This window comes from Tamandua tetradactyla, chromosome 2 (assembly GCF_023851605.1).
Source record: "Tamandua tetradactyla isolate mTamTet1 chromosome 2, mTamTet1.pri, whole genome shotgun sequence".
In the NCBI taxonomy this organism is placed as follows: Eukaryota; Metazoa; Chordata; class Mammalia; order Pilosa; family Myrmecophagidae; genus Tamandua; species Tamandua tetradactyla.
This window is the reverse complement of record NC_135328.1, coordinates 166,631,735-166,644,967: the sequence shown is the minus strand read 5'-3', so window position 1 is coordinate 166,644,967 and position 13,233 is coordinate 166,631,735. Positions and strand designations below refer to the sequence as shown.

Below are 13,233 nucleotides of genomic sequence, written 5' to 3'. Positions count from 1 at the left end.
ATCCCAGTAGCTTGGGGAATAAATCCTTCAAACTTAAAGGGAGACCTGGCAGGATACCTCAGCATCCGCCACACCAATCTAAGCCATAAATGTTCAAAGTGACAGCCGTTACTACCACTGCGACCAGCGTTTGGCACCATCATCATCTGGAACTCTCTACACAACCTCTACAATTGAGTGTCTAATACTATTGCCAACATTTTACAGAGGGGAAAAGAGGCCTGGAGGAAGCATTGGGCCAGGTCGCCGATTGAGATGCCTCCTATGACCGGGCAGATAATGATCTCATGTGAAGTGGACATGGTGGGGCCTCAGCCACTGTCGCCTGGCAGGCCATGCTTGACAGGGCCCCCAGGCTCACAGGAAAAGCTAGAAACCTAATTTTTATCAGACATTAATTAGCAATTAATTTAACTCACAAACACTGTGCCGGACACTCTGCAGACCCCTTGTGGCCATGGACTGCCAGTTAGATCCCTCTGGGTTTTCGGTATCTTCTTTGCTTCTCGTCTGTCAACAATTTCTCTCATGTGAGGGTGGACCTCTATTCTTAGCTTTAAGAAGGGGCCAGTACCCTTTTCTTTCTTTTCTTTGTTTCTCTCTCTCTATCCCTATCCCCATCCTTGTCACTATCCCTATCCCTATTCCTACCTTCCATTCTGCTAACACTTTCTAGGCACCTGCTCCATGCCAGACCCTGCCCATGGTTCTGAGGATCCTGAGCTGAGTGAGACAGCCCTTCTTTGGGGGGAGCTCTGGGTCCAGTGGGGAAAACAGGTATAGATAATTGCAACACAATGACATAGGAGCCATGGCAAAGAATATGCAGGATGCTGCAGAAACATCAAGGTGATGATAGGAGCTCTGCCTGAGGTTGTGGAAGGCTTCAGGGAGGAGGTGGCTTCTGAACGAACCTCAGAGGATGAGAGGTAATGCATCAGGTCAAGAAAAGAGGGATGGGCACTCCATACAGGTGCCAAGGGGCCCACTGTCTGGGGATAGTTGGGCCATGTCCTTGAGCCAGAGCAGAGTGTGCATGGCAGGTGAAAGCAGCTGTGGAATATGAGGTTGGGAAGTAATGTTATTAGACCCAGAACATGATCAAGAAGGCTCTGATGCCAGGCCTGGTGTTTTAGTGTGCTAAAGCTGCCAGAATATGATATACCAGAAATGGACCAGCTCTTACAAAGGGGGTTTATTAAGTTACAAGTATACAGTTCTAAGGCCATGAAAATGTCCAAATGATGGTATCAACAAGAGGATACCTCCACTCAAGAAAGGCTGATTCCCATCTGGAGATTCTCTGTCACATGGGAAGGCACATGGCTGGCATCTGAGATTCTTGCTCCCAGTTCATTGCTTTGTGCTTCTGATTCCAGTGGCTTCCTCTATAAGGGTCTGTGGGCCCTCACTTAACTTCTCCAAGGCAAAACTTTGGGTTCTGGCTTGTTTAGCATCTCATGGGAAGGCACATGGCAACATTTTCTGGGCTCCTCTCCTGGCTTCTGGTGTCAGATGGCTCTTGCAGATCCTGTGGGTCCCTCTGGCATTTCCCTCTGCATCTCTAAACATCTGTGTCTGTGTCAGCTCTGAACTCTTTCTTTCTCCATGAGCTCTCTTCAATACTCCACAAACTATTAAGACCCATTTTGAATGGCTGAAATCACATCTCCATCTCATCAAAAGGTCACTCCCACGATTGGGTGTGCCCCATCTCCATGGAAACAATCTAATCTTGAGGTCCTAACCTACAATATTGGACCAGGATTAAAAGAACATGGCTTTGCTGGGGCATATAACAGTTTCAACCAGCACATTCCTCCCTTTGGACCCCAATAAGACATGTTCTTTCCATATATAGAATACATTCATTCTGTCACGATATTACCGAAGCCTTAAACCATTTTGTAACAATATACATAGAATACAAAGTAAAAAAACAGTACAAAATCTCATCAAAGTCAGTTACAGGCATGGTCTGTCCTAAGGCAAAAATTCTCCTCTGGCTGTGGACCTGTGAAACTCAGAACAAGTTAACTGCTGCTGATATACAAAAGAGGAACAGTCCTAGGATAAACATTCCCATTGCCAGAGAGGAAGATTGGAAGGTAAACAGGGGTCACTGGACCCAAACAGTTCCAGAAACCTGCAGGACAAACGCCACCAGATTTCAAAGTCTGAGAATCATCTAAAGAATGACACTTTTTCCCTGGGGCTTCAGAAAGCAGCTACCCCGTCCTCTAAGGGCTTATGCAATGCCCTGTTCTCTCCAAACACTAGGATGAGGATTGAAATCTTGGGGAATGTGGGGGAGACAACCATTTTCTTGATGCCACCCTCTCCAAGCATTGGGGCAGTACCCAGGCTATCTGCTATCTCTGGGGCACATGTTCAACACCTTCAGAACAATGGGGTGGCAGCCAGGCTGTCTCCAGTCCCCAAGGAATGTGATCCACCCTCTCTGAGGCCTGGGGCACCCAAACTCTTCCTGAACATCAAGGCAGAAGGCCTGCTTGCTGCCTTCAGGGCAAACTCACTCTGTCTACATGCATGGGTTCAATCTGTTCTCCTGGCCCTGAGATTTCTTGGCTTCAGACTTTAGCTCATGGTTCTGTCTTTAAAGTAATTTTTCCTTCAATTTGTCCTTTTTCTGTCCCTCTTAGTCCAGACTGGCAGTGGTTCCATTTATACAGATCTCAGGAAGAAATGTGTTGGTTTTCCGTGTAGTACACAGGGATCAAAGCCATCAGCTAATAGGACTTTCCACAGATCCTTTCTAGATAACTCCATTTTCAATTCTGTGTTTTTCTGAAATGGCTGACTGGTTCCATGTTTGGTTAAATCCTCATGTAGGGCACTATTCTCTAGGGTCCCACTTTCTGGAAGCCCAGAATTTTCCAGACTGCCAGTTTCTCATTTCTTTATATCCAGGAGTTAAGTCTCAGCTTTTCCTTTTCTTGTTGCATTTTACTATAGGCAGAAAGGAGAAACCAGGCTGTGTTTTCCACATTAGTTTGGAAATTTCCTCAGCTAAGTATCCCAGGTCATTGCCTTCAAATTACCCCTTCCATCCAACAGCAGTACTAAATTTTGCCAAATTCTCTGCCACTTTAAAACAAGGGCCTCCTTCCTTCCAGTTTGTAATGATATATTCATCGTTTCTGTCAAAAGCCTCATAGGATGTATCTTTAAAGTCCATATTTCCACCAACAGTCTCATCAGAACAATCTAAACCTTCTCTATCAAGCAAATCACAGTTCTTCCAGAATCTTCCCCCTATCCATGTAAAAAGCAATTCCAACATGTTTGGTATGTGCAAATCGCAGCACTCCACTCTCAGTATCAAAATCTGTTTTAGATTGCTAAAGCTGCTGGAGTGCAATATACCAGAAATGGATCAACTTTTACAAAAGAGATGTATTAAGTTACAAGCTTACTTTTCTAAGGCCATGAAAATGTCCAAATTAAGGATCAACAGGAGTATACCGTCACTCAAGAAAGGCCAGTTCCCATCCAGGGTTTCTCTGTCACGTGGGAAGGCACATGGCTAGTGTCTGAGGTCCTTGCACCCAGTTCATTCCTTTATACTTCTGATACCACTGGCTTCCTCTCTAAGGTTCTGTGGGCCCTCACTTAGCTTCTCTAGGGCAGAACTCTGGGTTCTGGCTCGTTTAGCATCTCATGGGAAGGTATGTGGCAACATCTGCTGGGCTCCTCTCCTGACTTCTGGTTTCAAACAGCTCTTGCAAATCCTGTGGGTCCTTCTGGCATTTTTATTTGCATCTCCAAATGTCTGTGTCAGATCTGGACTCTTTCTTTCTCTATGAGCTCCCTTAAAGATTCCAGTAAACCAATTAAGACCCATTTTGAGTGGGCAGTCACATCTCCATCTAGTCACAAGGTCACACCCACAATTGGGTGTGACACATCTCCATGGAAACAACCTAATCAAAGACTATACCCACAACTGAGTGAGTCACCTCTCCATGGAAGCGAACTAATCTTGAAGTTCCACCCTACAATATTTGATCAGGATTAAAAGAACATGGCCTTTCTGTACACATTACAGTTTCAAACCAGAACACCTGGGAATTTAGACCTTAACATTCAGGGGTTGTCAACAGTAGAGTGATCAGATCAGATTTCTTTTCATCTCCCTGAACAGCCTGTTAAATGGGCACCTGTACTCCAGTTTCTACTTGATCAAAGCTATCCTGAATATCACTGTCAGACTATTTTGCCCAAAAAACTGTTATGCAGAGCCCAATCAAAAATGAAACATAGTTTCCTGTTTTCTAATTGGAAAATGCATTATTCTGCCTGACTTTTTTTTTTTCTTTTCACATGGGCAGTCACCGGGAATCGAACCCTGGTCCTCTGGCATGGCAGGCGAGCATTCTTGCCTGCTGAGCCACCATGGCCCTGACTTTTTTAAAATGCAATTTTACTGAGATATATGATATATTCACTATCATGTAATCATCCAGATTGTACAGTGGTTCATGGTATCATTATATAGCTATACATTCATCATCACAGTTGATTTTTGAACGTTTTCATTATTTCAGAAAAATAAAAATAAGAGAAATAAAAATAAAAGTGAAAAAGAACACCCAAAACATCCCATCTCCATGCCATTATTTATTTATTTATTGTCTTTTTTCCTTTTTTCTTACTCACCTGTCCATACACTGGGTAAAGGGAGTGTCAGTCACAGGTTTTCACCCTCACATGGTCACACCTTAAAAGCTCTATAGTATTCAGTCAACTTCAAGAGGTTGAAGGTTATTGAATTACAGTTCAACAGTTTCAAGTTTTTCCCCCTAGTTACTCCAATATACCAAAAATTGAAAAGGGATATCTGTATACTACTTAAGCATAATCTCCAGAATGACCTCTTGACTCTATATGAAATCTCCCACAGAAACTTTATTTTGTTTCACTTCTCTTCCCCTTTTTGGTCAAGAAGTTTCTTTCTCAATCATACAATGCCAGGTCCAGGTTCATGCTCAGGAGAAATCTTTCCTGACCAATCTCCTCTTCCCCAAGGTGGGTTAGGTGTTCTCCTGGGTTTGAACCCCCGGGGAGTCATGGCCCATGTGGGGGGAAGGCGGTGAGCTCACCTGCAGAGTTGGTTTAGAGTGAACTTTTAAGACCTCCATTCTCACCCTCCTAACTACCTAGTTTATTCCCCACTGTCTTGTAACTTGAATTATCCCTCCTGGACAGACGTGTCTCCTCATTTGCCACGTCCCTTGCATGCCATGTCCATTCCCACCACTGGCTGGGTTTGCATTTTAGAGCTTTCCCTCTGGCTGCAGCAGTGGAATGTTTTGGAACAGGAGATACCAGAGGCAGGAAGATCACCAAAGTGATTGTTGGAATCAGCTAAGAGTCAAGAAGAGGCCTGGCCTCTGGGGGAGGCTCGGACAGAGGGATGGGTGACAGAGATGTTTACAAGGCAGAAAGTCAGGAATTGGCTGCTTAGCAGGGTTATCATTCTTAGCTTCGGGGGGTGGTGGGTGGATAATTTGTTCCTCTATGGGCCCAGCACTCTTCGGGGTTTCTCTTTGACTTAGGTGAACACCCACCGAGACAGTGCCTTCAAATTCCTCAGCCAGAGCCTGGAGTACGCCAAGAACTCGCGGGCCTCCCTCCGGAAGTCCTCAGTCATGTTCATAGGTAACCCCACCCTGGCATAATTAACCCTGCTGCTAGGGTTCTCCCTGCTCTCCACTTTGCTTCCTGCCAGACTGCCAGCCCTTCCAGCACCTGGGTGGATAGCTCCCTGTGGGTGCAAGGCTTGGTCAGCAAATAGCACCACAGTACAGTTTAGGAAGATCATCCCCCTTCTAAGCTCATGCCTTTGGAAGTGGACTGCGAGCTGGATTCAGCCTGGACTCTTGTGCAGGCCACCACCTTGGCAACCATCTGTGACAGAACTGCCAAGAACCACGCCTAGCAGGAGTCCAGGCAAATCTCCTGCTAATTGCAGTAAGAGGGCCAAGCAGCACAGCAGTTAGGGTCAATAGCTCCATCATCTCCATCTCTCTCTGGCTCCAACTAAGTCATTTACTCCTGCTGTACCTCAGTTTCCTCATATGTGAGATGAGGATCAAGTCCTGTTTCCCAGACTGAATGAGAATACTTTTCAAAAGGTACTGGCCTTGAGGCCTGTCTCTTCAAGGTGCTTGATCACTGTTAGTTACCTTCTCCTCACATAGAACCCTTCTGATGGTATATGGGGTGGGTCTCCTCCCAGCCATCCCCTTACCAAAATGACCACATACCTTTCACCATGAACCAAGAGATCCTGTCACAAGGGGCTTGGAGATGATGATGTTCCCAGCCCCCACTTTTTAAGGCAGTGTTTGTTTTAGTAACTTTCCTCAAATTTATTTGCTTGTTTTTCATCCATCCATTCATTCAGTGGTTTATTTGAAAAACACTTTTTGATCCTTAGTGCTAGAGAAACAAAGAACAAGAACTCTTCAAGAGGTGATGGTAATGGTAGGCATGGGGTGGGGGGGATGCAGCGTGGGAGTAGGTGCCCCCCTGAGGCATGTCTGTGAGTATCTATCTATCTGTAGATACCATGTTGCATTCTACTTGTGATTTATGACTATGTCCCACAAGGTCGAAGATTTTTTCTTCTTAGATCTCCTAGGGCAGGGGTAGGCGGATGTCTCTGAAAATCCTAAACTTACATGCAAACTCGTATGCATGTAAGGCAAGTGTTCACATCTTTCTTCCAAGTCTCCTAAAAGATCATAACCCCAAAGAGGTTAAGGATCACTGCGTTATGCCAACAGCTCTCTGCAGACAGATCCACGCTCTGCACAACTCTGCTTCCCCAGCACAGGCCCTGGCACAGAGAAGACCCCTAGGGTGTTAAGCAAATAGGTCACTAACTAACATTTACACAAGTGGTTAATTGGGGCAAGATTTAAAGATATCAGCATCTAGGAAATAGATGTCACTCTCTGTAACAAACTGCCCCTGAGCAGCCCTCCTTGCTCCCCACCAGTCTTGAGTAATGTCCCCAGTCCTAGGCAAACCCAGAAGAACATCTCACCCAGCTTGGGGAAGAAGAGATTGGTCAGGAAAGATTTCTTGGAGGAGCCACTCATTAAATTGTTTATCCAAGGGTAAATGGGAATCAGAAGGTAAAGGAGTGAGGGAAGGGCCTTCTGGGCAAAGGAACAGCATGAGCAAAGGCATTGAGCCCTGAGGGGTTGGCTCGTTCAAGGACTTGCAGGTACTTTGGGAGCTAGGCAAACAGGCTGGGAGGGGTAGGGCTGAGCTGGCATCTGAGGAGTCATTGGGAGCAGATTCCACAGGACCAAGTCTCTTGTAAAGAATCCGTTTCTTGACCCAGCACAGCTGCCTCTGCCCTTCCAGGCGCCCTGCTTATAGTTGTGCCTGACAGGTGTGCAAGGTATACAGTGTCCAAGGCCCTCTCTGTCTCTCCTGTTCCTGCTCCTCAAGCCCCCTGGTGAGTGGATAGCAGTGGCAGTATCTCCCCATGTCACAGATAAGGAAACTGAAGCCCATCTTGGAATCGGAAACAGCTGAGGACTGCACTGAGTTGAAGTCAGATGCACTCTAGATCCTGCCCCTGCCCTGGTGCCAATCCTTCCCACTGGATTGGCCTCTCTCCCAGGATCCCTCTTGGGAAGGCAGTCCCAGGGTCAAAATGAAGTTCTCCTTTAGCATCCTCATTTGTGGGGCTGGAGGAGGGTGGGGAGGTCTGGGCTAAGGATGGGGTTGAGGTGGAGGTCAGAATCAGGAGGTGGAAGCACTCACATCTTGGAATATGCTTAAGGGTCCCTGGTCCCCTGCATGGAGAGCATAATGACAGAAGATCGTCTAAATGAAGTTAAAGCCAGTAAGTCACATCCTAGGTTGGTGAGAGTCCAGTAGGCAACAGGAGAGTGAGTAGGATCACAGTGGGCAACAGGGAGAGGGAAGGGAGATGTCCCAAGGCAATGGTCTTCAGCTCAGTTCAGCTGTGCTAGTCTTTACTAAGTGCGAGTACAGTGTTAGATGCTATGACAGCTCCATTCTGGGGGAGCTAACAATCTAGTTAAGGAACCTAGGTTCAGAAGATGAGGTCCAAACTATCAGTGCAGAGTGAGTAGTTTAGTATTTTAAGGGGACAGATTCTGTCTGCATTTTATTACTGGGGAAGCTAATGGAAACATTAAGGTAGGCTGAAGTGTAGTCTATGAGGGCACCCTGGAGGAGGCAGATTTTAATTCAGGCTTTGAAAGACGTGAACAATTGGAAGAGCTGGAGAGAAAGGCAAGATGAGATGCTGAGCAGAGGAAATTGCTTAAGTAAAGGCATAGAGGTGGGAAGGACAGACAAGGCATGAGACACTCATGGGAACCAAGTCTTAACAAGTTGTCTCCTCCCATCCTCATGACCCAGCTCTGGAAAGCTTGAGACATGACCCAGAAGCTTCAGTGTGCATCTGTGCAGCCCAGGCCCAGGACCATATCCTGGCCAGCTGCTGGCGGAACTCCTGGCCGCTGCCGCATGGGGACACATGGGTGTGTGACCCGGCCACCACACACCGTTGGAACCCTAGCTGTGAGAACCTGCCTACCTCCCACCAGCGGCGCTCCTGGATCATGAAGGCACTGGGCTCCTGGAAGATGTCCTTGAAGCAGTGATGTCCCTGAGCCCCCAGCCATTCTCACTATAAATGCCACGTGGCTTACCTCTCCTTCTTGAATGTTCCTTCATGGGAGAGGCCCCAGCCCAGTTTAGCAGGAGAGCAGAGCCCTTTCTTAGCCATCACTCAGTGTAACAAAACTATGAGATGACCATGGTCTTCATTCATTGATTTAGTCAACATTTACTGACTCACATACACTGTCTTGTCCACATTTTATAAGTGGGGCAGCTGAGGCTCCGAAAGGTGAAGTGGCTTGCACAAGGCCACGCAGTAAGTGTGCTGCTGGTGTCAGTTTTTCCTCCTCCCCCGCAAGGGGATTATAAGAACAAAAGGAGATGGTTTGGATGGGATTTGTGGGAAAGGGAAGGGGAGGGAAGGAAGAGGCTTTCCTCTATCTCATGATATCCTGTGTATCCCAGAACCCTGATACTTGATTTCCATCCTTGGATCTTCATCCAGAGATTGACTCCCACTCATTAGGGCAGCACTTATTGAGTACTTACCCTGGACCCGGCCTGCTCTAGTACCAGTGATTCAGACATAAATGAGACTGAGCCCCGGGCTCCTAGTAAAATGCAATGGTTCTCAACAGGGTCTTCTGAACTTCAAAGAATATTCTGGCAATGACTGGAGATGTTTTTAGTTGTTCACCTTGGCAGGGGATGGGGGCAGGGTGGGCAGGGTGGGATCTATTGGCATCTAGTGGGTAGAAGCCAGGGATACTGCTCAACATCCTACAATTCACAGGACAGCGCCCCGTAACAAAGAATTATCTGTCCCACCTTGTTGATAGGTTGAAGTTGGGAAACTCTGGTCTAACAGATGCATCATAGACATTAAAAAACATTTAAAGACACCAACAGCACAGCAGATCAGAACTGTGATGAGGGGAAACATAGGGGCCGAGGAGCCCAGCTGGGAGTTGGGGTGTCAGGGAGGGCTTCTCAGACAGGAACCCTGTTTTGGCTTGCTAAAGCTGATTGAATGTAACATACCAGAAATGGATTTGGCTTTTATAAAAGGGATTTATTAAGTTACAGATTTACAGTTCTAAGGGCACAAAAATGTCCAAACCAAAGTATCCAGAGAAAAATACCTTGACTCTGAAGAAAAGGCCAATGGCGTTCAGGGTTTCTCTGTTACATGGGAAGGCACAGGGAGATGTCGGCTGACCTTCTCTTCTGGCTGCTGGTTTCAAACAGCTTTCCCCTGGGGTATTTCCTTTCTGCATCTCCAAATATTCTCTTTCTCTTGCTGTGTGCTCTCTTAAGGACTCCAGTAAATTAATCACATCTCCATGGGAACAACCTATTCAAATCCCACCCGAACAATAGGTCTGCCCCATAAGATTGGATTAGGAGGAAAAGAACATGGCTTTTCTGGGGTACATACCAGTTTCAAACTAGTACAGACACCCCCTGCGGGTGGTTTGGAAAGATGATCACGTGGTTGTGTTGTGGAGAACAACAGGACAATGGGACCAAGGACAAACTGCCTGTGTGATGGAACCTGGAATGGGAGGGAAGAGAGGGCAAAGGCTGGACTCTCAGGCTGGAGGCTGTGTTAAGGAGGTGAACTTCATCTAGAGAGCAGCAGGAAGGCATTGCCAGGGACTAAGAAGGGGAGAAACACGGGTGGTTATATGTTTTATGTTCTAGTTTGCTAGCTGCTGGAATGCAATATACCAGAAACGGAATGGCTTTTAACAACGGGAATTTAATGAGTTGCTGGTTTACAGTTCTAAGGCCTAGAAAATGTCCCAATTAAAACAAGTCTATAGAAATGTCCAATCTAAGGCATCCAGATAAAGATACCTTGGTTCAAGAAGGCCGATGAAGTTCAGGTTTTCTCTCTCAGCTGGAATGGCACATGGCGAACACAGTCAGGGCTTTCTCTCTCATCTGGAAGGACACATGGCGAACACGGCATCATCTGCTAGCTTCTTCTCCTGGCTTCCGGTTTCATGAAGCTCCCCGGGAGGCGTTTTCCTTCTTCATCTCCAAAGGTCGCTGGTTGGTGGACTCTCTGCTTCGTAGTGTTGCTCTCTCTGAATCTCTCATTCTCCAAAATGTTTCCTCTTTTATAGGACTTCAGAAACTAATCAAGACCCACCCAAATGGGTGGAGACACGTCATCCCTTAATCCAGTTTAACAACCATTCTTGACTAAATCACATCAACCAGGGAGATGATCCAATCAAAGTTTCAAACATACAGTATTGAATAGAGATTATTCTACCTTTATGAAATGGGATTTATATTAAAACATGGCTTTTCTTAGAGGGCATACTTCCTTTCAAACCAGCACATTTAGAAAGCTCCCTCCCTATGGGGATACATGAATTCCTAGAATCTGCTGATGGGAGGGTAGATTGGAGGGTACAGCCTTCCTGGATAGCAATCCGTCACTATTCAATCATCTTAAGTTTATGAGCACACATGATCCAGAATTCCACTTGTGTGTAACTTCTGTGGGAAATCTGCACCCAAGTCTGTAAAGGAAGCCTACTGCAGTGTTACTTATGGGGCCTGGAGAGGAGGCAGCCTCGGTATCCATCGTTAGGGATGTCACAGAGTCCCACACAGCAGTTAGAGGCAGTGGGGATAGACATAGCACTAAGGATGGAACCTAAAATCTAGTGCTGAGTGATAAAGGTTTATCAGAAATGTATACACAAAGGAATTCACATTTTGCAAGAATATTTACTGTCTTAGTTTGCCAGAGCTGCTATCACAAGTACCACAAACTGGTTTTGGCTAAACAACAGGACTTTACTGAGTGACGGTTTTAAGGCTAGAAGTCCAAAATCAAGGTATCTGCAAGGCTTGCTTTCTCCTGGAGTTTGTACCTAGCTGCCAGCAATCCTTGCAGTTCCTTGGCTTACGTCTCTGCCTGCCATCACATGGTGATGTCCTTTCCATTTTGGCTTCTGTTATTTACAAGTTCTGCTTATAAAGCCTCAAGTAAAAAGGATTAAGACCCACCCTAATTCAGTTTGCCATACCTTAACTAAAAAGAACATCTTCACACTCACAGGGTTGCGGATTAAGATTTAAAAACTTGTGTTTATTGGGTGCATAATTCAGCCTACCACAACTACAAATTGAAAATACACATTAAATGCATTAGAATGATTGATTATAGTGGGGGGGCAGCAGAAGAAAACTCAGTCTATAGCAAAATGTTGGGTGTGGGGTAGACACCAGGGAGATCTGGCTAGAGGCTACTGAAAGGACCAGTGGCCTGGGCTGTGCAGGATGGAGGGGGCTGCTGGTCCTGAGGAAGGAATATTTTCAGACCCCAGTGTCTATCAGGATGGAGGGAAAGGAGGGAGGTGTCAGTGATGGTGCTCTGGTGTGGTTGGATGATGGAGTCAGTGGTGCCCCCCACTGAGCAGTGAACCCAGAAGAAGGTACAGGTTTGGGGTAGAGGTGGAGGGGATGCACTCAGTCTAGACATGTAAGCTTGAGGGGCCTGTGTGACTTGGCAGTGGAGATGTCCACAAGGTGGTGGCTACACAGGGGTGGAGCTCAGCAGAGGGGCTCTCAGATGGAAGATTTGCAATTCATCTGTTTATGGGAGATGGGCTGAGAGTCTCCTAGGAGGGTATGTAAAGTGGGAAGAGATGTAAGCCTGAGGAGCATCTACATTTAAGCTCTTGCTGGGGATTGAGAAATTATGCAGTTGGCCACACAATTAAGCTCAAAACAATGTTAAGCGAAGGCCATGAGGGTTCTGGGCTGAGTGAATGTAGGGAATATGGGTAGCCCATTTGCAAAGCGTTCCATTGCTAAGAATATTCAGAAGCATTGCACACAGTTGCTATATGAGGATATGGGGAAGGCCTAGGGCATCTTAACTGCCTATAATCTACAGATGAGAACACAAGTTCAAAGAGGAATGGGACTTGTCCAAGGTCACATAAGGGAATTAGTGCAAGTGTGTGTTCCAGAGGTCTCCTGACTCCTAAACCTGGGCCCTTTCCACCCAGAGACACTGCCACTTTCATTGGGCAAACCCAGGCAGAACACAAGACTACTGGGGTAGTCTTGGCAAATGACAGCTGCTATAATCTCGGTTTGGGCAGCCTTGAAGCGCAGTAGATGCTGACATGCTCAGTTATGGGCCAAGGCCCCTAAGTTACTTATGAGTTGGAGAATGCAAAGAGTAATGGGCAAGTCATTTCCCCTCTCTGAGCCTCTCCTTTCATCTGTAAAATGGATTCCCTGGAATCAAATGAGAAAATGGAGGCGAAAGACTTTTTAAATTCTGTGTTCCAGAAGGGAAAAGATGATGAAGAGAACAGAGCTGGAGGAGGAAGTATGAAAAAGGAGGTTAGGATTTGGAGAAAAGGGAACACTTGGACCAGTTCTTCTGCTGGATGGGCAATTTAGAAGGAAAAAGACACAGTCCTGGAAGACTCAGACATCCAGGCATCATTTTTAGCCCTCACTACATATAAAATAATGACCAAGCCTGCCAGTTCCACCCTGTCCTTGGCTGGGTTCCTTCTTCTGACCTCCTTTCTCCTGTGGTCTCTCACCAGCAGC

At 46.3% G+C, this 13,233-nt stretch overlaps 1 protein-coding gene across 8 annotated transcripts in view; it reads left to right on the top strand.

The window, feature by feature from the left end:
• Positions 1 to 8,731, top strand: part of MROH7 (maestro heat like repeat family member 7) — a 147,372-nt gene extending 138,641 nt beyond the window's left edge. For 6 of the 8 annotated variants that reach the window (XM_077149536.1, XM_077149540.1, XM_077149539.1 and 3 more), the window contains exons 22-24: positions 5,580 to 5,682; positions 7,826 to 7,888; positions 8,434 to 8,731. In XM_077149536.1, coding sequence (XP_077005651.1) covers positions 5,580 to 5,682; positions 7,826 to 7,888; positions 8,434 to 8,678 — 411 coding nt within the window. In that variant the 3' untranslated portion in view covers positions 8,679 to 8,731. Of the gene's footprint in view, positions 1 to 5,579; positions 5,683 to 7,825; positions 7,889 to 8,433 lie in introns of those variants that run through there. The other 2 variants (XM_077149538.1, XR_013170947.1) reach the window with 2 other exon arrangements.
• The last annotated feature ends 4,502 nt before the right edge of the window (positions 8,732 to 13,233 follow it).